Source organism: Coregonus lavaretus (assembly GCF_964263955.1).
Source record: "Coregonus lavaretus genome assembly, chromosome: 22".
In the NCBI taxonomy this organism is placed as follows: Eukaryota; Metazoa; Chordata; class Actinopteri; order Salmoniformes; family Salmonidae; genus Coregonus; species Coregonus lavaretus.
The window spans coordinates 4986982-5014288 of record NC_140009.1 but is presented as its reverse complement, the minus strand read 5'-3'; the positions used below and the strand labels follow the sequence as shown (position 1 = coordinate 5014288).

The following is a 27307-nucleotide window of genomic DNA, read 5'->3' as shown; positions in this document are numbered from 1 at the left end:
GCTAGTGTATATCCCAAATGGCACCATCTTCCCTATATAGTGCACTACATTCGATCAGATCCCTATAGGCACTGGTCAAAAGTAGTGCACTACATAGGGAATATGGTGCCATTTGGGACTTCAGAGTATCTAGATGGGTCGTTAAGGCTTGATGAAAAGTTTTCTACGTTATGAGTCCAAAGGTTTGGGAACGCCTGGTAATTAGATCCTGTTGATCGAAGTGCATCACAAAACTCAACTCAAACCTCTTATGCAATTCTCCAGCACAATACGACACCGGGCCTAGTCAAAGTTAGTCATGGTCCATTGGTTAAAGTTGAACCAGAATCCACACCAGTATTACTATCAAATGTTTTGATTTGAGAATAAATGTAACAATAATTACGCAGTACATATTGAAAACAAACAGCTTCTATGACGACTGTAACATTCTCCATCTGTGGTTAAGAACAACACCAAACTAGAAGATTAGTGAATAAAATGAACCTTTTATTTTATGATCAGTTGACGTGTATATACACACACATATGGACAGACCATATCGTTAAAGAGGAAATAGTTTATTTGTAATGAAAAGTGGGCATCAACGAGTTGGGGTTCAGGAGAGTGTGTCTAGACAGTACATGTAGTGAGTTACGCAGTAGCCTTTGCCTGCTGGACTTTAGCCAACACCTTCAGGTCTGTGATGCACTTAGCAATACTCGCCATCTCCTGAAACACAAAAACGAACCAACAGGGTTAGTCAGACAGCAAGGCATGACAAAAGGTCAAGGGTCAAAGAAATCAAGAAAAAAATCAAAGCCTATTGCAGAAAGTTGAGCTGTAAATTCTATTGGCCATTGGAGTTCACAAGCTACATACAGAAAACATGGCAGGACCTCTAGTGGAGAGTTTATACACAGCATGACTCTGACCCACCACCCCTGGGAAAATCATTAAGTCACACCGCAGTATTCTGAAGAGCAGTATTTCAATACCACGTGCAGGAAAGTTTTGGATTTATGGCATGTCTCATTTTAGTCATTTAGCAGCCGCTCTTATCCAGAGAGACTTACACAGTCTCCAGTTGTGTTTGTGTACACAACGGCTGGTAGAGCTGCCACGTGGTAGCCAGACCTAGGTTCAAAGAGCATAGCTTCTTCAGAATACTTGTTTGTTCGACCCTAACTGGGGTGTCATGTCAAATATGTGTGTGACTACTCCATGTGTGTGATTACTCCATTGTTGGTATTGCTCAAGCATTTGAAGAGAACCCAGAGTAGCAGTCATTAAAAACCCAACAGAAGAAAATGATTACTATTGCGTACTATTGTTATGTACAGATGAACGTGGTACCTTCAGGCGTTTGGAAATTGCTCCCAAGGATGAACCAGACTAGTGGAGGTCTACAATTTTTTTTTCTGAGGTCTTGGCTGATTCATTTTGATTTTCCCATGATGTCAAGCAAAGAGGCACTGAGTTTGAAGGTAGGCCTTGAATTACATCCACAGGTACACCTCCAATTGACTCAAATGATGTCAATTAGCCTATCAGAAGCTTCTACAGCCATGACATCATTTTCTGGAATTTTCCAAGCTGTTTAAAGGCACAGTCAACTTAGTGTATGTAAACTTCTGACCCACTGGAATTGTGATACAGTTAATTATAAGTGAAATAATCTGTCTGTAAACAATTGTTGGAAAAATGACTTGTGTCATGCAAAGTAGATGTCCTAACCCACTTGCCAAAACTATAGTTTGTTAACAAGAAATTTGTGGAGTGGTTGAAAAAACAAGTTTTAATGACTCCAACCTAAATGTATTTAAACTTCCAACTTCAACTGTGTGTGTGTGTGTGTGTGTGTGTGTGTGTGTGTGTGTGTGTGTGTGTGTGTGTGTGTGTGTGTGTGTGTGTGTGTTACCATGAGAAACAAGATTTTCTGGTCAGATGAAACCAACATTGAACTCTTTGGGCTGAATGCCAAGTGTCACTTCTGGAGGAAACCTGGCACCATCCCTACTGTGGGGATGTTTTTCAGCAGCAGGGACTGGGAGACTAGTCACGATCAAGGGAAAGATAAACGGAGCAAAGTACAGAGAGATCCATGATGAAAACCTGCTCCAGAGTGCTCAGGTCCTCAGACTGGGGCGAAGGTTCACCTTCCAACAGGACAACAACCCTAAGCACACAGCCAAGACAATGCAGGAGTGGCTTCGGGACAAGACTCTGAATGTCCTTGAGTGGCCCAGCCAGAGCCCGGACTTGAACCCGATCGAACATCTCTGGAGACATGAAAATAGCTGTGCTGCGACGCTCCCCATCCAACCTGACAGAGCTTGAGAGGATCTGCAGAGAAGAATGGGAGAAACTCCCCAAATACAGGTGCCAAGCTTGAAACGTCATGCCCAAGAAGACTCAAGGCTGTAAAGAGTACTGAGTAAAGGGTCTGAATGCTTATGTAAATGTGATATTTCCGTTTTTTGTTTCGTTTTTATTATAAAAACCTGTTTTTGCTTTGTCATTATGGGGTATTGTGTGTAGGTTGTTGAGGAAAAAAAGAATAAATCAATTTTAGAATAAGGCTGTAACGTAACAAAATGTGGAAAAAGTCAAGGGGACTGAATACTTTCCGAAGGCACTGTACCTACCCTTCTATACACACACACGTGTAAATATCATCATTACACATCCTTCTATACTGACTATATACACTATTATATACACTGCTCAAAAAAATTAAGGGAACACAAAAATAACACATCCTAGATCTGAATGAATGAAATAATCTTATTAATGGATTTGGAGTCACCCTCAAAATTAAAGTGGAAAACCACATTACAGGCTGATCCAACTTTGATGTAATGTCCTTAAAACAAGTCAAAATGAGGCTCAGTAGTGTGTGTGGCCTCCACGTGCCTGTATGACCTCCCTACAACGCCTGGGCATGCTCCTGATGAGGTGGCGGATGGTCTCCTGAGGGATCTCCTCCCAGACCTGGACTAAAGCATCCGCCAACTCCTGGACAGTCTGTGGTGCAACGTGGCGTTGGTGGATGGAGCGAGACATGATGTCCCAGATGTGCTCAATTGGATTCAGGTCTGGGGTACGGGCGGGCCAGTCCATAGCATCAATGCCTTCCTCTTGCAGGAACTGCTGACACACTCCATCCACATGAGGTCTAGCATTGTCTTGCATTAGGAGGAACCCAGGGCCAACCGCACCAGCATATGGTCTCACAAGGGGTCTAAGGATCTCATCTCGGTACCTAATGGCAGTCAGGCTACCTCTGGCGAGCACATGGAGGGCTGTGCGGCCCCCCAAAGAAATGCCACCCCACACCATGACTGACCCACCGCCAAACCGGTCATGCTGGAGGATGTTGCAGGCAGCAGAACGTTCTCCACGGCGTCTCCAGACTCTGTCACGTCTGTCACATGTGCTCAGTGTGAACCTGCTTTCATCTGTGAAGAGCACAGGGCGCCAGTGGCGAATTTGCCAATCTTGGTGTTCTCTGGCAAATGCCAAACGTCCTGCACGGTGTTGGGCTGTAAGCACATCCCCCACCTGTGGACGTCGGGCCCTCAGAGTCTGTTTCTGACCGTTTGAGCAGACACATGCACATTTGTGGCCTGCTGGAGGTCATTTTGCAGGGCTCTGGCAGTGCTCCTCCTGCTCCTCCTTGCACAAAGGCGGAGGTAGCAGTCCTGCTGCTGAGTTGTTGCCCTCCTACGGCCTCCTCCACGTCTCCTGATGTACTGGCCTGTCTCCTGGTAGCGCCTCCATGCTCTGGACACTACGCTGACAGACATAGCAAACCTTCTTGCCACAGCTCGCATTGATGTGCCATCCTGGATGAGCTGCACTACCTGAGCCACTTGTTGGTTGTAGACTCTGTCTCATGCTACCACTAGAGTGAAAGCACCGCCAGCATTCAAAAGTGACCAAAACATCATCCAGGATGGCACATCAATGCGAGCTGTTGCAAGAAGGTTTGCTATGTCTGTCAGTGTAGTGTCCAGAGCATGGAGGCGCTACCAGGAGACAGGCCAGTACATCAGGAGACGTGGAGGAGGCCACTGCGCCACTCAGGAGATTAGTTTAAGTGTTCCCTTTATTTTTTTGAGCAGTGTATATACCTACCCTTCTCTCCTGACTATATATAGACCTACCCTTCTCTCCTGACTATATATAGACCTACCCTTCTATCCTGACTATATATAGACCTACCCTTCTATCCTGACTATATACAGCTCTGGAAAAAATTAAGAGACCACTGCAAATGTTTCTTAAAATCAGCATCTCTACATGTATGACAGCCATTCCATTCCAGTGTCTGTTGAATTCCAACACAGGCACACCTCATTCTACTGAATTAGGTACTGATTAGGTGATCACATGAACCAAATCTTATTTAACAAGGAAAAGTATAAAAACCACTTCTGTGGTCATCACTATCATCTTGCAACAGGACCAGCTGGATGGCAAAAACAGTGCTAATAGTACCTCAAAAGTAATATTAATCAGAAAATAACTATTGGCCATGCCAAAAGAGTTGAAAAGGATAGTTTTGAGTGAGGAAAAGAAGGGTTCAATTCTGGCTTTACTGTCAGAGGGATACAGTGAGCGTCAGGTTGCTTCCATCCTTAAAATTTCTAAGATAGCGGTTCATAAGAACAAGGTCAAGCAGCAGACATTGGGGACAACAAAACTACAGACCGGCAGAGGGCGAAAACGACTCTACTGACCAGTATGACCGCCAACTAATTTGAATGTCACTCAACAACCGTAGGATGACATCAAGTGACCTACAAAAATAATGGCAAACGGCAGCTGGGGTGAAGTGCACGGCGAGGACGGTTCGAAACAGGCTCCTAGGGGCAGGGCTGAAGTCGTGCAAAGCTAGAAAAAAGACCTTCATCAATGAGAAGCAAAGAAGAGTCAGGCTGAGGTTTGTAAAAGACCATAAGGATTGACCGTAGAGGACTGGAGTAAGGTAATCTTCTCTGATGAGTCCAATTTTCAGCTTTGCCCAACACCTGGTCGTCTAATGGTTAGACGGAGACCTGGAGAGGCCTACAAGCCACAGTGTCTCTCACCCACTGTGAAATTTGGTGGAGGATCGGTGATGATCTGGGGGTGCTTCAGCAATGCTGGAATCGGGCAGATTTGTCTTTGTGAAGGACGCATGAATCAAGCCACGTACAAGGTTGTCCTGGAAGAAAACTTGCTTCCTTTTGCTCTGACATTGTTCCCCAACTCTGAGGATTGGTTTTTCCAGCAGGACAATGCACCATGCCACACAGCCAGGTCAATCAAGGTGGGGATGGAGGACCACCAGATCAAGACCTTGTCATGGCCAGCCCAATCTCCAGACCAGAACCCCATTGAAAACTTCTGGAATGTGATCAAGAGGAAGATGGATGGTCACAAGCCATCAAACAAAGCCGAGCTGCTTGAATTTTTGCCCCAGGAGTGGCATAAAGTCACCCAACATCAATGTGAAAGACTGGTGGAGAGCATGCCAAGACGCATGAAAGCTGTGATTGAAAATCAGGGTTATTCCACCAAATATTGATTTCTGAACTTTTCCTAAGTTAAAACATTAGTATTGTGTTGTTTAAAAATGAACATGAACTTATTTTCTTTGCATTATTCGAGGTCTGACAACACTGCATATTTTTTGTTATTTTGACCAGTTGTCATTTTCTGCAAATAAATGCTCTAAATGACAATATTTTTATTTGGAATTTGGGAGAAATGTTGTCAGTAGTTTATAGAATAAAACAAAAATGTTAATTTCACCCAAACACATACCTATAAATAGTAAAACCAGAGAAACGTATATTTTTGCAGTGGTCTCTTAATTTTTTCCAGAGCTGTATATAGACCTACCCTTCTATACTGACTATATACACTATTGTATATAGACCTTCCATCTCCCGTCTCCTTCCTGACTATATACACTCCAGTCAAATACCTAATGTTCCCCATGGGTCTCCCATCCCTAACCCACCTGCTGGGGGGTGATGCTGGTGACAACGTTCTTCTCCACCCAGTTAACCATGTGTTCCTGCTCCATGCGGCGGTGGAGGGTCTGCAAGGCGATCTGGTAGTCCAGCCTCTTCTTCACCTCGTTGGTCACCATGTGGACCCTCTCCCTGCGGTTGGTCTCCAGCAGCATGGCCACGTTGTTCTGAGGTGGCGTGTGTGCGGAGGAAGAGGAGGAAGAAGAACGGAGAAGAGGAGGACAGGAGAAGACATTAGTACACCATCTCATGCTAAAAATCTAACCAAGACATTAGGGTCTGGTTTCCCCAGACCCAGAGAAAGTTTAGTCCCGGATTAAAACTCTCTTTAAAACAGATATTCTCCATTGACAATGCTTTTTAATCCAAGTCTATGCTTAGTTAAGTCTGTGTCCGGAAAACCAGTCCTAGGAGTGGTTAAACAGACCTAGATAAAAAGCTTACTCCTGGACTTAAGACCATGTTAAGTAGGCCTATCAAATACTTTTTAATTGGATTGATTTGACCTAATTTGAGTGTGTATGGTTGAGCCTAGGCTTTAGCTCAGCTTTAACATACAGGAGACCTCAGTCAGTAACTCACCCTCTTAGCGTCGAAGAGCATCTGTCGGCCCTCCGCCCTCCACTGTTCCTTCTTCTCATCCTGGATGGCCTGAGCCAAGCTGCTCATGGCCAGGTCCTTCACTTCCTGAGCCTTCTGAACTTTCTCCTGCAAAACCACACAGAACCACACAGCCAACGTCAGAGGGTCAGAACCACACAGCCAACGTCAGATGGTCAGAACCACACAGCCAACGTCAGATGGTCAGAACCACACAGCCAACGTCAGATGGTCAGAACCACACAGCCAACGTCAGAGGGTCAGAACCACACAGCCAACGTCAGAACCACACAGCCAACGTCAGAGGGTCAGAACCACACAGCCAACGTCAGAGGGTCAGAACCACACAGCCAACGTCAGAGGGTCAGAACCACACAGCCAACGTCAGAGGGTCAGAACCACACAGCCAACGTCAGAGGGTCAGAACCACACAGCCAACGTCAGAGGGTCAACAGAACACAGCCACCATCAGAGGGTCAGGGTCATAGGTCAGCTATGAGACTACGAGCCTCAGAGGGACAGCATATGGTGGACAGTTTGCATAACATATTCAATGTCTCAGGACTGGTGACATTAAATAAGGGGGGAGGGGGAGCTAAATGCCTCAATAGAAAATTTAATAGAAACGAGGCTGTGCGTTAACATGGTGCATCTTTACAGTACTCCAGAGCAGAAACACTGGAGGACTGGAGTTGGGCTGTTGGGGGTACTGGAGTTGGGCTGTTGGGGGTACTGGAGGACCAGAGTTGGGCTGTTGGGGGTACTGGAGGACCAGAGTTGGACTGCGGGGGGGTACTGGAGGACCAGAGTTGGACTGCTGGGGGGTACTGGAGGACCAGAGTTGGACTGCTGGGGGGTACTGGAGGACCAGAGTTGGACTGCTGGGGGGTACTGGAGGACCAGAGTTGGACTGCTGGGGGGTACTGGAGGACCAGAGTTGGACTGCTGGGGGGTACTGGAGGACCAGAGTTGGACTGCTGGGGGGTACTGGAGGACCAGAGTTAGACTGCTGGGGGGTACTGGAGGACCAGAGTTGGACTGCTGGGGGGTACTGGAGGACCAGAGTTGGACTGCTGGGGGGTACTGGAGGACCAGAGTTGGACTGCTGGGGAGTACTGGAGGACCAGAGTTGGACTGCTGGGGGGTACTGGAGGACCAGAGTTGGGCTGCTGGGGGTACTGGAGGACCAGAGTTGGGCTGCTGGGGGGTACTGGAGGACCAGAGTTGGGCTGCTGGGGGTACTGGAGTTGGGAAATACCGCTCCAGAACTACTACAAATGACCAAAGATTTATGACAAGAAAACCTGCAATGAATGATCAAATAGGCCAAACAAACTCAGGACAACAAGTTCCGCACCTCGTTCAGTTTGTCAGCGAAAGCAGCAACGTCGGGGCCAAACTTCTTGACACCATAGATGATGACGGTACCCATGCAGGCAGCAGCGAAGGTCTCGTGGTTGATGATGTAGATCTCCTTGGAGAGGATGTATGTGAGTAGCCCAGCACCCAGCATGTAGGGGCCTGGAGACAACAGGAGTGGAGAAGCCCACGTTTATTTAGTATCATTTATAGAGGAGAGGAGAGAGAGAAGAGCGGGGGAGAGAGACAGAGGAGAGCGAGGAGAGAGGAGGGTGGGTAGAAAGAGAGAGAGGAGAGCGGGGGGAGAGAGAGAGGAGAGTGAGTGGGGAGAGAGCGAGAAGCAGAACAGGATGTAGGGACCTGGGGGTGATAACAGAACAGGATGTAGGGACCGGGGGTGATAACAGAACAGGATGTAGGGACCCGGGGGTGATAACAGAACAGGATGTAGGGACCCGGGGGTGATAACAGAACAGGATGTAGGGACCTGGGGGTGATAACAGAACAGGATGTAGGGACCCGGGGGTGATAACAGAACAGGATGTAGGGACCCGGGGGTGATAACAGAACAGGATGTAGGGACCCGGGGGTGATAACAGAACAGGATGTAGGGACCTGGGGGTGATAACAGAACAGGATGTAGGGACCTGGGGGTGATAACAGAACAGGATGTAGGGACCGGGGGTGATAACAGAACAGGATGTAGGGACCGGGGGTGATAACAGAACAGGATGTAGGGACCGGGGGTGATAACAGAACAGGATGTAGGGACCTGGGGGTGATAACAGAACAGGATGTAGGGACCCGGGGGTGATAACAGAACAGGATGTAGGGACCCGGGGGTGATAACAGAACAGGATGTAGGGACCGGGGGTGATAACAGAACAGGATGTAGGGACCTGGGGGTGATAACAGAACAGGATGTAGGGACCTGGGGGTGATAACAGAACAGGATGTAGGGACCTGGGGGTGATAACAGAACAGGATGTAGGGACCTGGGGGTGATAACAGAACAGGATGTAGGGACCGGGGGTGATAACAGAACAGGATGTAGGGACCTGGGGGTGATAACAGAACAGGATGTAGGGACCGGGGGTGATAACAGAACAGGATGTAGGGACCTGGGGGTGATAACAGAACAGGATGTAGGGACCTGGGGGTGATAACAGAACAGGATGTAGGGACCTGGGGGTGATAACAGAACAGGATGTAGGGACCTGGGGTGATAACAGAACAGGATGTAGGGACCTGGGGGTGATAACAAAATACGAGTGTCAAGGGAAAAGTAGATGGGAGGGGAGGAGGAAAGCAGGCAGCGATGGAGGGGAGGAGGGAAGGAGAGCAGGCAGCGATGGAGGAGAGGAGGAAAGGAGAGAAGGCAGCGATGGAGGAGAGGAGGAAAGGAGAGAAGGCAGCGATGGAGGGGAGGAGGGAAGGAGAGCAGGCAGCGATGGAGGGAAGGAGGGAAGGAGAGCAGGCAGCGATGGAGGGGAGGAGGGAAGGAGAGCAGGCAGCGATGGAGGGAAGGAGGGAAGGAGAGCAGGCAGCGATGGAGGGGAGGAGGGAAGGAGAGCAGGCAGCGATGGAGGGAAGGAGGGAAGGAGAGCAGGCAGCGATGGAGGGGAGGAGGGAAGGAGAGCAGGCAGCGATGGAGGGAAGGAGGGAAGGAGGGAAGGAGAGCAGGCAGCGATGGAGGGGAGGAGGGAAGGAGAGCAGGCAGCGCTGGAGGGAAGGAGGGAAGGAGAGCAGGCAGCGATGGTGGGGAAGAGGGAAGGAGAGCAGGCAGCGATGGTGGGGAAGAGGGAAGGAAAGCAGGCAGCGATGGAGGGAAGGAGGGAAGGAAAGCAGGCAGCGATGGAGGGGAGGAGGGAAGGAAAGCAGGCAGCGATGGAGGGAAGGAGGGAAGGAGAGCAGGCAGCGATGGAGGGGAGGAGAGAAGGAGAGCAGGCAGCGATGGAGGGGAGGAGGGAAGGAGAGCAGGCAGCGATGGAGGGGAGGAGGGAAGGAAAGCAGGCAGCGATGGAGGGAAGGAAAGCAGGCAGCGATGGAGAGAGGGAAGGAAGGAAGGGGGGGGTGAAAGTTCATGGCCACATTCAATAGGCAAACGTTGTTGATTATGCAGATAGAAATGTAATGAATACAGATTAAATTATTAGTTTATTCTACATTTATTTTATTGTTCTACATATATTTCTATCCGAACGTTGCTCCAGGTTGGGGGAAGTTCTACTGACCTGTGACTCCAGTCTTGGGGTACAGGAGCTGGAAGAGTTCCTCGGGGATGATGCCATGGCGTGTCTTGCCTCCTTTGTCTGGCAGAGCGGGGACTGGGGCCTGGCTGCTGGGGGACGTGTGGAGGTGGGACAGCTGGGCCAGCCTGGGAGGACAGGGGACAGGGGACAGGGGACAGGCAGACTTTATTGTAGGAACCATGGAGAAGATGGGCATGCATATCTTCAATGTAGAGTTCAAGGTCACCATTACAATTTTGGTCACCCTTATTTCAGTTATTTATATTTAACAAATATCTAGTTTGCCAAATCCTATCAAACTACTGGACCATTAAAATGACATGTATAGTGTGAATTGGCATTTAGGGAAAGGGGATACCTAGTCAGTTGCACAACTGAATGCATTCAACCGAAATGAGTGTTCTGCATTTAACCCAACCCCTCTGAATCAGAGAGGTGCGGCGGGCTGTCTAAAATCGACGTCCACGTCATTGTGGCCCAGGGAGCAGTTGTTGTTCCGGGTTAACTGCCTTGCCAGCTCAGGGATTCGAACCAGCGACCTTTCGGTTACTGGCCCAACGCTCTTAACCGCTAGGCTACCTGCCGCCCCATGATTTTACGCATGTAAAACAAGCAGATGTATCTAGCTTAGGCTGGATAGCGCGATGTTCCAAATGCCTGTATCAAGATTCTTATGAGCACATTTGTTTTTGGTCTCGTCTTCTTCGCTCCTTCTGTGTTGTGCTGCACTTTCCCCACGCTCACACCAAGCCCCTCCCCCTGCCACTCACACCAAGCCCCTCCCCCTGCCACTCACACCAAGCCCCTCCCCCTGCCACTCACACCAAGCCCCTCCCCCTGCCACTCACACCAAGCCCCTCCCCCTGCCACTCACAACAACAAAGATGAGAGATGACTTCTTCCTCTCTGACAAGCGGTTTCAACTCGCTATTTGCATTTGAAGTTTGGTCCAACAGAACCAGTCATATGGACACTGAAACACAATGACATTGTTTTACTGTAATAGAGAACTGAACCTTTTTTATGTCTCAACTCCCAAAACATGGAATGAAGCAGCCCTATTAAAAAAACGGGAGTATAATTGAACATGTGGGATTGTGGGAAATGAACGCTCAGTTTCTGTCACGTGTACCATTGCCGTGGCACTAGCATCCCTTTAGCCACATACTGTTATGTGCCTGCTGTCTAGTCTGTGTTTTATAAAATGTGCAATGAGCATAAAAATATAAATGTATATAAGGAACTGGCAACTGGTTCACATTCTGAGAAATAAGTATATTCTTATCCAGGTAGGCCACTTCATTTCATCTGAACAAAGTGAACAGGCTATGTTGTTTAAACGGTTGGAGACAGACAGGAGGGTGTATTCATAACAGTTCAACTGTTCTACCTTGTTTGCAAGCAAATAGATCCAAGTTGGCTAGACTTTAAATATAAAGATTAGCTGGCTACTCACTAGCATGTGGGCTTGTGCTTGAGACCTGTGTTAATGTCCTATAATGCCTGCTACCAGAAGTTGGTCATTATTAGTGGATGTACATTGTGCATCATTCTGTTTTTTGTGTGATTGTTTTGTGATTTTTTTACAAAAAATGGTATTTTCATAGACAGACTTGAAAACCAGATCAGTGATTAATGAAAAAAGGAGGTTAAGCTATTTTGATAAAATAATTACAATATGAGTGGGTTTTATGTTTGTGGAAGGCTTATATTTAGTCTAGGTATACATTGTACAAATCCTGAATTAATTAGATTGTTGCTTGACTATTTGAAACGCAGCGTACTGACATTTAAAAGTTTTGCAACAAGGCTTATTTGGAGAAAACAATCTAGCTCCAGTTAAAAGTCATATGAACAGGTGCATACCCAGCGCCGAGGGGACCACCGCTCTTCACAGCATTAGCTGGAGAAGGAAAGAACAGTCAATAGAATAAAAAAATAAAAAAGACAAGTACAAATGTTTTCAATGTCATGAATGAAAGTGTCAACGAAACATGTGGCTGTTTGAAAGAGTCTGCTCTGCTGCTCAATTTAGCACATAATGGCTGGGAATAATATGAACAAACAGAGTCTGTGCTAGCGAACTGCGCCCACTTACAAGCTTTCGCTAGCCAACGTTAGTCAGCTGTCAAGTGCAATAGCCATGACAGTTAGCAAACTAGCTAGCGTCCAGGATTCGACATTGTCCCTAGCTAACTACATAGCTAAATATTTAGCTAACTAGTTGGTTAACAAACAAATACCTACTTCAAGACACCAATATCATGCATGATGAACTTGCACGATGAGGAGTTGCCAGCTGTCAGTAGCTATGCAAACAGAGTTAACTGTGGAAGGCTTGCCACCTTTCCAAACAAGCAAGGGCAGAGATCAGAGGCTAGTCCGGCTAACGTAAAAACATTGACTGCTACCTTGACATTTACAGTAACTAGCTAGTTATTCCAAATCCTGGGTGCAATAACTACCCAGATTGGACAATGACTAATTTTGCACGTAACATTTAACGTTTACTAGCTAGCTAGCTATATTTAGCCTGTTCTTGCTTGGTTAGCATGTTGCTCATTCAATTGTGATTGCGGCCTTCTCCTCCTGACTTTACCCTTCAGCTTCACATTCAAGTCAGCCACACTTCGTGGCATTACTACTGCTATTTCAACTCAATATTACGTACGAAACGCTGATAATGCATACCTGAAACGAAAACGATTCTAGACAGCATGGTTGAACGAAGAAGTGCCAAGTCTTTGGTTTACTGGCCACCTTCTCTTCGTGCCCTTCTACTGCAAAGCGCCTCACAAGGATGGCGGAGAACTGGGACGTTCTTGTCAAACATCGCGAGATTATAAACGGGATTTGTATGTCCCATGTCATACAAATTGTCCTGTTGTTCAACGTTTAATCCCACCACTAGGCGGCACACAAGTAATATATATTTGACCTTTGCTGCACGGGATGTTTAGTAAAGGGATATTTAGTAAACACACAAACACAAAATAATACATTGATAGGAGTTTTACATTATATGCATCATGTCCAGTAGTTACATATTATACGAACTTACAGTATGTACAGAAGTACATAGCTAGTACATAGCACTGTGAACAGCTGACCAGTCTCGCTGAGAGAGAGGGAGAGTGAGAAAACTCTACCAAACAGCCACATTCTACACCCAACTACAGTGTCAACTGGGCCAGGCAGTCTCTAATCAAGGGGTCGCACCAGTGTGTGGCATCAGTTGTGCTACAGCTGGTTGGTGAGATAGAGGAACACATATGACTGGTGTGGTTCCTCATCCCCTCCACTTCCTGAAAAAAACATGCAAGACAGAAAGAGCGACTTGAGAAAGACAGACAGAAAATCTACAAGGAGGACACAGTTTAGAAGAGAGAGAAAGCCTGTATGTGGCTGGTTTTTTTTACTTCACACCGGCTCTTCAGGATCCATTACTTCAAACAAGATTGATGACTGAGCAGGTAACATGTACCTATTGCAATAACTCTATATCTAAAACCTCTCTGTAGTCACGTTTCCCTTCCCTACTGAAGCTCTGTTGTCACAGCAGCCAGAGAAATGTCTTGTCTTGCTTTGGATACATAAAGCCTTTAGCGACTGCCAGATGTTTGTGGTTTAGTTTTACAAACTTTCTGTGTTAGATGTACAAATTTGTCAAGTTTGAGGAGCAATGAAGAGCTCCTTGTCAACTGTAGAATGCTATGAGATAAGTTGAACTGTGAATGGTTTGAGACCTGTGGGCAAAGAAATAACAACCAGTTGTAGGCTAATTATACATTCACCTCATCTGCTTCTCAAGGTGTGTGTCATTTACTGATTGAGTTGCCCAGCTAGTCTTCACCACACGTTACCCACCACGTTATCCACCAGGTTATGCACCAGGTTATCCACCAGGTTATCCACCACGTTATTATTCACCAGGTTATCCACCAGGTTATCCACCAGGTTATTATCCACCAGGTTATCCACCAGGTTATCATCCAGGTTATCCACCACGTTATTATCCACCAGGTTATCCACCACGTTATTATCCACCAGGTTATCCACCACGTTATTATCCACCAGGTTATCCACCAAGTTATCCACCAGGTTATCCACCAAGTTATCCACCAGGTTATTATCCACCAGGTTATCCACCAGGTTATCCACCAGGTTATCCACCACGTTATAACATTTAACATTTTAGTCATTTTAGTCATTCTTATCCAGAGCGACTTACAGTTAGTGAGTGCATACATTTTCATACCACGTCATCCACCACCTCCACTTATGCATTCATTTTATTAAAATGGAAAAGCCAATCTGACACAACCATTTTAACTGCTATATTTGTAACGTGTCTATGCATATCAATTGCAATAACAATAAACTTTATTTTTAACAAATTCACTTGCAGTTGTAAGACTAGACCTACACCCCCATCATAACAACCTGACTGGACACACTGCCATGGAGACCCTGGACATCACCCTGACACACTGGTTTCAGGTGAGAGAATAACAACTCTGCCAGATGAAGGTCTCTGGCTGAAAGGTCACTCTATGTTTTTAACCTTGGATTTACAATAAATAATATACGTTTTATAATGGAGAGAGTGTCGCGCCTCAACTTCTGATGCATCATTCGTTTATTTAAGGTAGCATCCCTATTCCAGTTGTCTGACCACGAAACCCTCTATTGCTTCAGGTGAGAGAATACGACCAGAAGAGTGAGCAGCGGGCAGAGAAACACAAGGAGCTCCGGGGACGCAACAACGTCACTTCCTGTCGGAGCCCAACCAGAGAACTGGACACACAGTGGATCAAGAAGGAGCTGAGGCGGAAGAGACAGCAGGAATTCCACAGAAGACGTTCAGTCAGCCCAGAAAGGGCCAAAGACTCTGGAAAAGTCAAGGACGACAGTTGTGTCATCTGTGACACAGCCAAGTCAGAGACGGTGCGGGCTAAGGTCAGTGTGATACCTAAGTCAAATCTGCCGGGGTCACAAAGGGCGAAAGCCTCTGCAAAGGTCAAGGACGACAGTTGTGTCATCTGCGACGAAGCCAAGACAGAGTCTTTGCAGGGTAACGTCACTTGGCCACAGCCCCCTAGGCCTATGTCCAATGGACGACCATTGATAATGGTTAAGAGAATAAAGGCGTCCAAAGATGACCTGGACAACAGTGAATGGGTAAAATAATATAAATGTCATTCATGGCTTACCATCTACTTTACTGCATTCCTATTGATTTTAGCAATCATTTATATTTGACGTTTATCTTTTTGTTAATAGACCTACAACCCTTTTATTCTGACTATCCAGAGCTCATTTATATTTATTAAAAGATAATGTTACAGCGTAATTATCGAGTTCCTTCATTATCACTGTTGTATTCACCAGGCCTCAATATGGACAAATCAAACACCAGTGAGGAAAAATGAGAAGAGCAGAACTAGAACACTAGAGGCAGTTTTCTCTACCTTGACCACCTCGACCAGACAACCACCCACCTCCACCCCTACCTCCACCCCAACCATCTGCACCTCGACCAGAGAACCACCCACCTCCACCCCTACCTCCACCCCAACCATCTGCACCTCGACCAGAGAACCACCCACCTCTAAGAAGAACTCTACCAGAAAACAGGATTCAGTTCCACACACATCCACACCGATCAAAGAACCACACACCAGCACCCCAACCTCTACCCCGAAGACGTCCACCCCGAGCAGAGAACTAGTCCAGCCCAGGTTAAAAGCCTCCACAAAGAAAGATAAGGGTACTTACATTTCTTTATTCCACTTCAATACTATACAATTATGACCAAGTCATATTTAATAAAATAATTGCCATTTCACTCTACCAGGCATCCTGAAGGGTACAGGTGAATCAAACCGAGCTAAAAAGAGACAGCAAGAAGCCAGCGTACAGACAGAGTGAGTCTCAATCAAGTATTTTTCTTGAAATGATGGCAGATGAAGTCACAGTGAAAACTCTAGTAATAGAAAACACACCAAAAAACTCTGATTCTGTTTTCTTGATGTCAGTCTCTGTAACGAAATGCATTTTCTCTAATATACAGGCCTGGCTATGTTACCGTCAAGGAATCTGTGAGTTTCCACAATCCACCTTGCTCACCATTGTGTGCAGTGCCATACAGATCAGTCACAACAGTCTTAGGTTAAAGAAACACCCCAAATAGATCAGTCACAGCAGTTTTAAGTGAAAGACACACCCCATAGAGATCAGTCACAGCAGTTTTAAGTGAAAGACACACCCCACCCCATACAGTAACAAAATGAACTTTTCTCCATGACAGGAAGTTCTTCAGCTGGCTGATTACTTGCAGGTAAAACTTTGCAATTTGTTACCCAACTTGTCGTTCTATGGCAACAACAACGTCATGTGCCCAGTTGAACATGTGTACGGCTAGTTGTGCTTCATAGAAGTGTGTATCTTTGACTTCATACTGTATCTGTTCTGTACCTCCTTATGGCAGGAGGCTCTATGGAGAGAGGAGGGCCTGAAGAACAAGTTGGCTGTTCTCCAGAAGCGTGGCTCCACCCTGCTACACCACTCTGACACTCTATGGACTGTAAGAAACTCTCTCCTCCTCATACCTGGCTCACATACCACACCCACTTTCCTTATACCTGGCTCACATACCACACCCACTTTCCTTATACCTGGCTCACATACCACACCCACTTTCCTTATACCTGGCTCACATACCACACCCACTTTCCTTATACCTGGCTCACATACCACACCCACTTTCCTTATACCTGGCTCACATACCACACCCACTTTCCTTATACCTGGCTCACATACCACACCCACTTTCCTTATACCTGGCTCACATACCACACCCACTTTCCTTATACCTGGCTCACATACCACACCCACTTTCCTTATACCTGCCTCACATACCACACCCACTTTCCTTATACCTGCCTCACATACCACACCCACTTCCTTATACCTGGCTCACATACCACACCCACTTTCCTTATACCTGGCTCACATACCACACCCACTTTCCTCATACCTGCCTCACATACCACACCCACTTTCCTTATACCTGCCTCACATACCACACCCACTTTCCTTATACCTGCCTCACATACCACACCCACTTTCCTCATACCTGGCTCACATACCACACCCACTTTCCTTATACCTGGCTCACATACCACACCCACTTTCCTTATACCTGCCTCACATACCACACCCACTTTCCTTATACCTGGCTCACATACCACACCCACTTTCCTTATACCTGCCTCACATACCACACCCACTTTCAATAATATAATAATATAATAATAATAACTTTCCTTATACCTGGCTCACATACCACACCCACTTTCCTTATACCTGGCTCACATACCACACCCACTTTCCTTATACCTGCCTCACATACCACACCCACTTTCCTTATACCTGCCTCACATACCACACCCACTTTCCTCATACCTGGCTCACATACCACACCCACTTTCCTTATACCTGGCTCACATACCACACCCACTTTCCTTATACCTGCCTCACATACCACACCCACTTTCCTTATACCTGGCTCACATACCACACCCACTTTCCTTATACCTGCCTCACATACCACACCCACTTTCAATAATATAATAATATAATAATAATAACTTTCCTTATACCTGGCTCACATACCACACCCACTTTCCTTATACCTGCCTCACATACCACACCCACTTTCCTTATACCTGGCTCACATACCACACCCACTTTCCTCATACCTGGCTCACATACCACACCCACTTTCCTCATACCTGGCTCACATACCACACCCACTTTCCTTATACCTGGCTCACATACCACACCCACTTTCCTCATACCTGGCTCACATACCACACCCACTTTCCTTATACCTGGCTCACACTCTCTTGCCTAGTGGTGGAAAAAGTACCCAATTGTCATACTTGAGTAAAAGTATAGATACCTTAATAGAAAGTTACTCAAGTAAAAGTGAAAGTCAGCCAGTAAAATACTACTTGAGTAAAAGTCTACAAGTATTTGGTTTTAAATATACTTAAGTATCAAAAGTAAATGTAATTGCTAAAATATACTTAAGTATCAAAAGTCGAAGTAAAAGTATAAATAATTAAAAATTCCTTATATTAAGCAAAGCAGACAGCATAATTTTCTTGTTTTTAAAATGTACAGATAACCAGGGGCAACACCAACACTCAGATATTATTTACAAAATAAGCATTTGTGTTTAGTGAGTCGGCCAGATCAGAGGCAGTAGGGATGACCAGGGATGTTCTCTTGATAAGTGTGTGAATTTGACAATTTTCCTGTCCTGCTTAGCATTCAAAATGTAAAGAGTACTTTTGGTTGTCAGGGAAAATGTATGGGAGTAAAAAGTACAATATTTTATTTAGGAATGTAGTGAAGTAAAAGTAAAAGTTATATATAAATAGTAAAGTATAGATTACCCCAAAAACGACTTAAGTAGTACTTTAAAGTATTTTTACTTAAGTACTTTACACCACTGCTCTCGTGCCATACCTGGCTGCCTCATACAAACAAAACTCAGTGCCGTGATCGTGTACAGTATCTGTAGACGGGATGTATCTGTAGTGTTCTCTGTTTCTGACTACGGTACAGCAGGCAGGATGAGTCTGTGGTTAAGGGCTAGCTTCCTGCTGCTCTAGTCTGTACCTTGCTCACAGAGTAACATCGGAGAACATCAGCATCTAGGAAGAGAGACTGCTCTAGCTCTCACACCGGAAGGGTGTGTTCTTATTGGTTCTGTTCACAACAGACTGCGTCTGCCTTTTGATTGGTGCATACAGACAGACCGTGGTGACAAGTGAGAAGACCACGTTGTGGTGTCAATCAGCCGTTAGTCTTTCCTCAGCAGGTTTCAGTAGTGTAACACTTCAGGCTACATACATTTCCTCTCCTCTCCCACAGACACGCTGCAATGAAGACCTACTAAAGAACAAGATCAGAGCATTAGAAACGCAGCTGCAAGTCTGTCTGCAGGTAAGAATAGCATCCTGCTGCATCTGCAGCTGTTGACCGAGGATGTGCTCCTTCTCAACAAAGACTATATCACTCTTGTCATTTCTAGCTTGTTCTATTTTGGTTGTCAGATGCTTCTAATGTTTGCACATTTGAGTTTGACAAGTGAGGGTTTGGCGTCCCGTTAAATCTCATTAGTAGGCTTTAAACTGTTGTGTGCTGCCCTTTGCTCAAACAACCATTCAGGCAATATCTCGGTTCAGAACCAACAACCATTCAGGCAATATCTCGGTTCAGAACCAACAACCATCTCATACTGATCTGATGATACTTTTCATAGAGAGTGGTGCTGTCATGTGGTTTGTGGGTTATACCTGCTTAAGCTCAAGTATTTGTATTTATTATGGATCCCCGTTAGTTCCTGCCAAGGCAGCAGCTACTCCTCCTGGGGTCCAGCAAAATTAAGGCATTTCAATAGATTTCACAACAGATTTCACAACACATTAAGTGTGTGCCCTCAGGCCCCTACTCTACTAACACATATCTACAACACAAAATCCATGTCTACGTGTGTGTATAGTGCGTATGTTATTGTGTGTGTGTGTGTGTGTGTGTGTGTGTGTGTGTGTGCGTGTGTCTGTGCCTATGTGTGTGTGTCTCTTCACAGTCCCCCGCTGTTCCATAAGGTGTATTTTTATCTGTTTAAAAAAAAAAATCTGATTCTACTGCTTGCATCAGTTACCTGATGTGGAATAGAGTTCCATGTAGTCATGGCTCTATGTAGTACTGTGCGCCTCCCATAGCCTGTTCTGGACTTGGGGACTGTGAAGAGACCTCTGGTGGCATGTCTTGTGGGGGTATGCATGGGTGTCCGAGCTGTGCGCCAGTAGTTCAAACAGACAGCTCGGTACATTCAACATGTCAATTCTTCTCACAACTACAGTATAGCACAACTAGCAATGTCTATGTATGACCAGTTTATTACTTGCGGTTCTCACAGAAACAGAAGCTCCCCTGGGATGGAGTGAAGCTGGTGCTACAGATGGAGAAACAGAAGGGCGCGTATGAGGAGAAAGCCTTGGAGGCCATCCAGAGGGCTACAGAGGAGAAACAGGAAGCGCTCAGCCAGGCCGAGACACTCGAGGTTGGGGGTTCTTTCTTTGCCTCTTGTCTGTCTCTCTCTCCCTGGCACCTACAGACACCCTGTTCATGTACAGGCCCACACTTTTGCATTTATACTAAACTGATGTTAAGTTTTGGCTATAACGAGGGACATGCTCATACCATTTCACCGGTTTCTACTGTCTAGATAGTGTGTTGAAAACTATGAAGCCCTACAGTGATAAAACTTGTAGTGGCTTGTCTTGTATAATGTAGGTGTACTTCTCTTACCACTAGGTGCTGTCTCTCTGTATAATGTAGGTGCACTTCTTCCCCGTGTCCACTAGATGCTGCTGCAGGCAGCCAGGGTGGAGTCGGCGCAGTGGCAGGGTCTGTGTGAGGAAATGAAGGACAGCTCAGAACAGCTGAAGAAGAGACAGGAGATCAGCTCTGAACAGGTTCTACAGCTGCAGAACCAACTGGAGGTACAGTAGTCACTCTGTACAGACACAGTAGATATCACAGTGGGGAGTGTTCTGTGAGGCACTGAAGGGATACCATCATAATGAGTTAGCCTCTGGCAAAGTGAGACTACGTCATGATCAGAGAGACCGCTACATACTGTGTGATCCAGTGGGTTGCTGTAATTGACTCACTGGAGTTGGAGGAAAGGTGGATCTAATTTGGATCTAAGGGGATCACTGTGTACATTTAATGCTGGAAAAATGGTGTATAGACATCGCTGTGTGATGTGGTCCTCTGTAGCTCAATTGGTAGAGCACGGCGCTTGTAACGCCAGGGTAGTGGGTTCGATCCCCCGGGACCACCCCATACACAAACAATTTTATGCACGCATGACTGTAAGTCGCTTTGGATAAAAGCGTCTGCTAAATGGCATATTATTATTATTATTATATTTATATGAATGCCCAAGTAAGAGGCTGGGGGTCTGTGGTGTGCAGCTTGCCAGGGGTCAGGAGGCAGGGCTGAGGGAGGAGCTGGGGGCAGTACAGCAAATGGAGGAGGAGTTACAGTCCAACATTGTTCTGCTGGAAGAACAGAACCAGAACCTGAGGGACCAGATCCAGGAGATGAGAGGTTAGAGGTCACACAAGTAGCAGTTCAATGCACACACAACTGTGCACACACACCAATTTTCATGGGGTTCTGCATCTGAAAATCTTTTAGTAGTGAAGTAGAAACTAAGGGAATTAATTAATGGCAATCTCATCTTGCCCTGCCTGACTCCTAGATGCCAGGGCTGAGACTCAGGAGGAGTCCCTGGAGGAATCCTTGGCCCAGTTGACTGTGTTATCAGAGGAGTCCGAAGAGTGTGAGCAGACCCTGGCCCGGTTGACTGTTTTATCAGAGGAGTCCGAAGAGTGTGAGCAGACCCTGGCCCAGTTGACTGTGTCGCTGGAGCAGCCAAAGGAGGAGGAGGAGGAGGAGGAGGAGGAGGAGGAGGAGGAGCAGCTGATTGTATCGTCACAGCAGAAGCAGTTATCATGGGGAGATGGAGATCAGGTTGCGGAGCAGCTCCGTCACACTCTGGACCGACTACAGCTGAAGGAGAGAGAGGTGAGGGAGGAGGGGGCTCATAAACCCAGGCCTTCTACTGGTTACAGGAGAATAATGACAGGTCCGCCCTCCTTAATTGGACCAATAAGAGGAACAGGAGTACGTCATTCTCAGCTAAATGTAAAGATGTTTCAATTCAGTTCCCAAATGATATATTTCATACACAATGGTGAAAACATTGTATTTCATAGTGTGTGTGTATGTGCGTGTGCGTGTGTGTGTGTGTGTGTGTGTGTGTGTGTGTGTGTGTGCGTGTGTGTGTGTGTGTGTGTGTGTGTGCGTGTGCAGTGTGAGGAGCTGCAGAATGAGCTGGAGGCCGTGGAGGCAGAGTGCCAGTCGTGCCAGGTCCGCCTGACGCAGTGCAGGGATGAACTCAGACAGCTCAGCCACCGACGCAGCAGCAGGGTGAGCAGTGTGTGTGTGTGGGCAGCTCCCTCCCTTTGTTGTCCTTTGGCCCATAACCCCCCAAAACCCCCCATAACCCCCCAAAACTCCCCATAACCCCCCACACCCCCCAAAATCTCTTATAACCCCCAAACCCCCCCATAACTCTCAAATAACCTCCCATAACCCCCATAACCCCCATAACCACCCCATAACTCTCCAATAACCTCCCCCCCCCAAAAAAAAAAATGATAACCCCCATAACTCTCCAATAACCCCCTATAGCCCCCCCCCCCCACCCACCCCCCAATAACCCCCCCCATAACCCATATAATGAAATACATTTCTGAAATATGCCCCTGATGGTGCAGTTACATCCACTTTGAAGTAAATGTTGTGTTTTTTTTTTTTACTACGCTTCATTGTGTGTGTTTTTCCTTCCGTTTCTAGAAGCCCTGTGTCTCCTGGTTGTGGCTCTGTGTTCTACTACTAACGCTCCTGTCCATGGTGGCGGCGGCCATCTTGTGGGCATGGCATCCTCCCTTCAAGGACCAAATCCAGGACCTGTACTCAGCTGTAGAGGAACACATAGAGGACTATCTACTGCAGGCTGCCTCTCCACAACATGTTGGCTGCTTCAGGCCTATCTGACCACAGCACTAGCCTGTGTCCCACATCGGTTTGGGCTCTCTCGTCAACTCTATGACATTGGACTTGGCAAGACAGTACAAAGAGATCTGGGACTCAGGCTACCACAGCACAGGATTAGGATTAGGATTTATAGTTTGTTTTGTGTATATTCAGATTTTTTGTTGTTGAGTATTATTAATTTATGTTTTAACAAAAAATCTAATAAAAACAATCCAAATGATTAAAGGCAAAACAATCTATTCATTTATTTTATATTTGATAATTCAGAACCTTTGTGTGCCTTTATAGATGAGTTGAGAATGACGACTGAGAATGAGTTGCTTTTGATTTCAACTTTTTAAGGAGTCTCTCTGCATATATAGTTTGATTTTATTTAAACATGAATGTTTACAATGTTACACATAACACAAACCCGGGGATAAAAATAACAATTTACTGTCTACCAGTGGAGGCTGGTGAGGGGAGGACGGCTCATAACAATGGCTGGAATGGAGTCAATGGAACGGTATCAACCACATGGAAACCAGGCGTTTGATACCATTCCACTGACTCCATTTCAGCCATTGTTATGAGACGTCCTCCCGTCAGCAGCCTCCACTGCTACCTATGCATCATTATGTAATAATTGTTCAATATCTGTGTTTGAAATGATTATATTTGGCTAATGTACTACATATTTTAGTTGGACAAAAATCGTGCAGATCATGAAAATAATTTGGCTAAGTATCATAATAAGTATTCTGTTTTGAGTCATTTTGTTTGAGAAACAGAGACCGGGATTCAATCCGATCAGCTGTAGATCCGCGTTGTAGTGCGCTTGACATTTAAAGGTAATTTCCGAGGCGACATATGCAGCGTTTACCGTGAACGCGGTCTCCACGAGTGTGGAAACATTGCCTTTAAAAGGTACACAGCAGATCGGATCGGATCTCGGCCTTAATGTTCATGATTGTGTTTACATTATTGTCACAAATGCTGTCCATTTTCTTTATACAAACAATTCAGCTATAAAATATTTATTGGTCGAATTTGTGGAAGTCGACTGTAATAAAATGACTGGGGAAGGTCCAATATAGTAACATTTTACTTTTTTGAGAAAAGTGTTGAATTATTTATTTTTTTAAATACCCAAGACAAAACAAAAAGATAAAGCATATGAAAAAAATCTTACAACAGATGGAGGGGCAACTGTCCTGGAGGGGGCAACTGTCCTGGAGGGGGCGACTGTCCTGGAGGGGGCGACTGTCCTGGAGGGGGCGACTGTCCTGGAGGGGGCGACTGCTTGTTCAGATACAGATTCTGCTGTATATCTGTCAAATGATCATTGAGTCTGTGGGCCTGTGGATTGCCCACGCTGTGTCAACATGCCTGATCCCATTTGAGGCGCTGTTTAAAGATAAAGGATTCATGAAACAATGACTCATTGAAATGGTTTGAATATCACCAACTGCTACAAGAGCAGACACGGTAGGCAGCAATTATACGTCACTACCAAGTTGATGAGTCCCGAACATGAGTCCCCGAAAACAGAGTTTGTTGCATGGACTTCACAGTGGCTTCTGCCACTACACCTATGGTTAAAGAAAGAGAGGCTATGTACAACTGTCAGACAGACCTCTATCATACGACAGCATTCAGTATGCAGTGCTGGCCCTAGCCTTCTGGGGCCCTATCCTTCTGGGGCCCTATCCTTCTGGGGCTCTAGCCTTCTGGGGCTCTAGCCTTCTGGGGCCCTATCCTTCTGGGGCTCTAGCCTTCTGGGGCCCTATCCTTCTGGGGCCCTAGCCTTCTGGGGCCCTAGCCTTCTGGGGCCCTATCCTTCTGGGGCCCTATCCTTCTGGGGCTCTAGCCTTCTGGGGCCCTATCCTTCTGGGGCCCTATCCTTCTGGGGCCCTATCCTTCTGGGGCCCTATCCTTCTGGGGCTCTAGCCTTCTGGGGCCCTATCCTTCTGGGGCCCTAGCCTTCTGGGGCCCTATCCTTCTAGGGCCCTATCCTTCTGGGGCCCTATCCTTCTGGGGCCCTATCCTTCTGGGGCCCTATCCTCTGGGGCTCTAGCCTACTGGGGCCCTATCCTTCTGGGGCCTTATCCTTCTGGGGCCCTATCCTTCTGGGGCCCTAGCCTAGTGAGATTTGGTTGGCACATGATATAATCTCTAAAGTATACAGAGAACCTTACATCTTGTAAAGAGAAAAGCCTCGCCTAGAATGCACAATATCTCGTGAACTGCCTTTAGAAGAACCCTTATCAAGATAAGACTTGGATACATACTGTAAATGTCATATAAAGGGTTAATTCCGTAATGGTAAAGGACCCCGCTGTATTGTTGCCGTTTTCCCTCAGTAGACATGTTAAATGACTCACTCTCTGCCTCGTCCATATCTGAAAACCTAACAGTACACATTTAAAAGGTCAACGTTTTGTACCCGTTAAGATCCTTCACCAGTGTAGGTATAAGCACAGTGTCTTTCTTAATTCCATTATTTTGCTTTTAGTTTTGTGTGTATTGTTGTGAATTGTTAGATACTACTGCATTGTTGGAGCTAGGAACACAAGCATTTCACTACACCTGCAACAACATCTGCTAAATATATGTATGTGACCAATAACATTTCATTTGATGGCTTCACCTTTAGAGGCTCATTCCGTGTTCAATAATAGTGGTTTTTGAATGTTTTTCAATAAACATGATTTTTGAATGACTACCCCATCTCTGTACCCCACACATACAATTATCTGTAAGGTCCCTCAATCGAATACTGAATTTCAAGCACAGATTCAACCACAAAGACCAGGGAGGCTGTGGGGACTGTTTTGTTAGACTTCAGTGCGGATTTTGACATTATCGATCATAGTCTGCTGCTGGAAAAACGTACGTGTTATGGCTTTACACCCCCTGCTATAATGTGGATAAAGAGTTACCTGTCTAACAGAACACAGAGGGTGTTCTTTAATGGGAGCCTCTCCAACATAATCCAGGTAGAATCAGGAATTCCCCAGGGCAGCTGTCTAGGCCCCTTACTTTTTTCAATCTTTACTAACGACATACCGTGTGCTATGGCAGGGACATGCCATGTGCTATAATTGTTAAGGATAGTCTAGGTACTGTACATAGTCAAACTCCCAAAAGTATAAAATGTATTTGTGTCTAAATGTGGTGAACTCTACACTGTCTTCAACACAACTGTCCCAAAACAGCCATGAAAAGAGATTGATGAACTCTACACTGTCTTCAAGGGGATCTGCAAGCAGTGGAAGACTGAGGTTAGTCGAATCACAAGTTTTAACCGTAGATACCTGGTAGCATTACAAGAAGTTCCTCTGATTTCTACTTTTCAAAATTTTTTCTCCAATGATCATAAAGGTCCATTTACTATCACTTCCTGTTTGTTTGCTTGTTCCTGTCCATTTAACTCTGTATTTGTTACTAGAACGTGGTGATCTCAGGGGACCTGAACGCTGCCCTGTAGCTAGGTCACCTTAAATGGCTTTGGAGCAGTGCGTTTGCAGAGCGACCCCAAGTTCCGCAAGGCTGATTGGAGATGATGTCCGACAGAAGTCACGCTGTGCTTCTGGCAGGTCAGAGACCCATTCCATACAACACCTGTAGGGAGCAACGTAGCAAAACATTGTGCAATGGAAAATGAAAATCTGTGTTCTAAATTGGACAAGTTACCTGCCTATTTCACTCTGATTCAAAATGTTTTCTCCGTACTTCTCCGCGTTTGGGGACATTACGTCACAAATATGTTACTGGTGTGGTGGGGTTTTCTGTGGCACATATCGACTCATTCAAGGAATTGTCTTAACGTGGAGGAGAATAGATTAATTTCCAACATCCAGATGTGCCTCTTTCCACACCAGGATAGTTGTCTGTGGCAGATGATCTCTGGGATAGTTCTAGACTCGGCTAAACCATTCAACTTCAAAAGAGGAGTTCAGCTTAACTGAAGAGGAGGTAACTAACATCTCAGACACTGAAATTATTGCATATGAGTTCAAATTGTCAGCTAAATTCCTGCCATCCAGGACCTCTATACCAGGCGGTGTCAGAGGAAGGCCCTCAAAATTGTCAAAGACTCCAGACACCCTAGTCATAGACTGTTCTCTCTGCTACCGCACGGCAAGCGGTACCGGAGTGCCAAGTCTAGGTCCAAAAGACTTCTCAACAGCTTCTACCCCCAAGCCATAAGACTCCTGAACAGCTAATCATGGCTACCCGGACTATTTGCACTGCCCCCCCACCCCATCCTTTTTACGCTGCTGCTACTCTGTTAAGTATTTATGCATAGTCACTTTAACTCTACCCACATGTACATATTACCTCAACTACCTCAACTAGCCGGTGCCCCCGCACATTGACTCTGCACCGGTACCCCCC

The 27307-nt window shown here is 46.0% G+C and overlaps 3 protein-coding genes across 3 annotated transcripts in view; 2 read left to right on the top strand and 1 right to left on the bottom strand.

Moving 5' to 3' along the window:
• The window catches only part of LOC311149472 (uncharacterized protein), a gene marked incomplete at both ends in the record, with an annotated part of 790865 nt that overhangs the window by 607597 nt on the left and 155961 nt on the right, over nucleotides 1–27307 (top strand). The window lies entirely within an intron of this gene.
• On the bottom strand, nucleotides 469–13028 carry LOC311149686 (ATP synthase F(0) complex subunit B1, mitochondrial-like). Its single transcript, XM_084186891.1, has 7 exons — nucleotides 12908–13028; nucleotides 12083–12119; nucleotides 10199–10341; nucleotides 7963–8126; nucleotides 6588–6713; nucleotides 5993–6172; nucleotides 469–711 (listed from the first exon to the last, which is right to left on the bottom strand). Exons 1-7 carry the CDS (start codon nucleotides 12933–12935, stop codon nucleotides 634–636), a joined length of 756 nt encoding a protein of 251 aa, XP_084043017.1. The 5' UTR covers nucleotides 12936–13028; the 3' UTR covers nucleotides 469–633.
• Nucleotides 13537–23155, top strand: traf3ip3 (TRAF3 interacting protein 3). Its single transcript, XM_084186848.1, has 15 exons — nucleotides 13537–13689; nucleotides 14625–14716; nucleotides 14915–15397; nucleotides 15608–15986; nucleotides 16074–16143; nucleotides 16290–16317; nucleotides 16527–16556; nucleotides 16707–16802; nucleotides 19163–19234; nucleotides 20214–20357; nucleotides 20662–20799; nucleotides 21277–21412; nucleotides 21567–21892; nucleotides 22181–22297; nucleotides 22727–23155. The coding sequence occupies exons 2-15, from the start codon at nucleotides 14678–14680 to the stop codon at nucleotides 22925–22927; spliced, it is 2259 nt and encodes a 752-aa protein (XP_084042974.1). The 5' UTR covers nucleotides 13537–13689; nucleotides 14625–14677; the 3' UTR covers nucleotides 22928–23155.

What these genes read in the sequence shown, in the direction of transcription:
- LOC311149686 (XM_084186891.1), bottom strand. Translation starts at nt 12,935, where the DNA reads ATGCTGTCTAGAATCGTTTTCGTTTCAG. An exon ending in TAGAATCGTTTTCGTTTCAG is followed by an intron (nt 12,120 to 12,907) that starts GTATGCATTATC and finishes TTCCTTCTCCAG; the next exon opens with CTAATGCTGTGAAGAGCGGT. An exon ending in TCGCTGACAAACTGAACGAG is followed by an intron (nt 6,714 to 7,962) that starts GTGCGGAACTTG and finishes GTGGTTTTGCAG; the next exon opens with GAGAAAGTTCAGAAGGCTCA.
- traf3ip3 (XM_084186848.1), top strand. Translation starts at nt 14,678, where the DNA reads ATGGAGACCCTGGACATCACCCTGACACACTGGTTTCAG. An exon ending in CTCCACAAAGAAAGATAAGG is followed by an intron (nt 15,987 to 16,073) that starts GTACTTACATTT and finishes TCACTCTACCAG; the next exon opens with GCATCCTGAAGGGTACAGGT. An exon ending in GAAGCCAGCGTACAGACAGA is followed by an intron (nt 16,144 to 16,289) that starts GTGAGTCTCAAT and finishes TCTAATATACAG; the next exon opens with GCCTGGCTATGTTACCGTCA.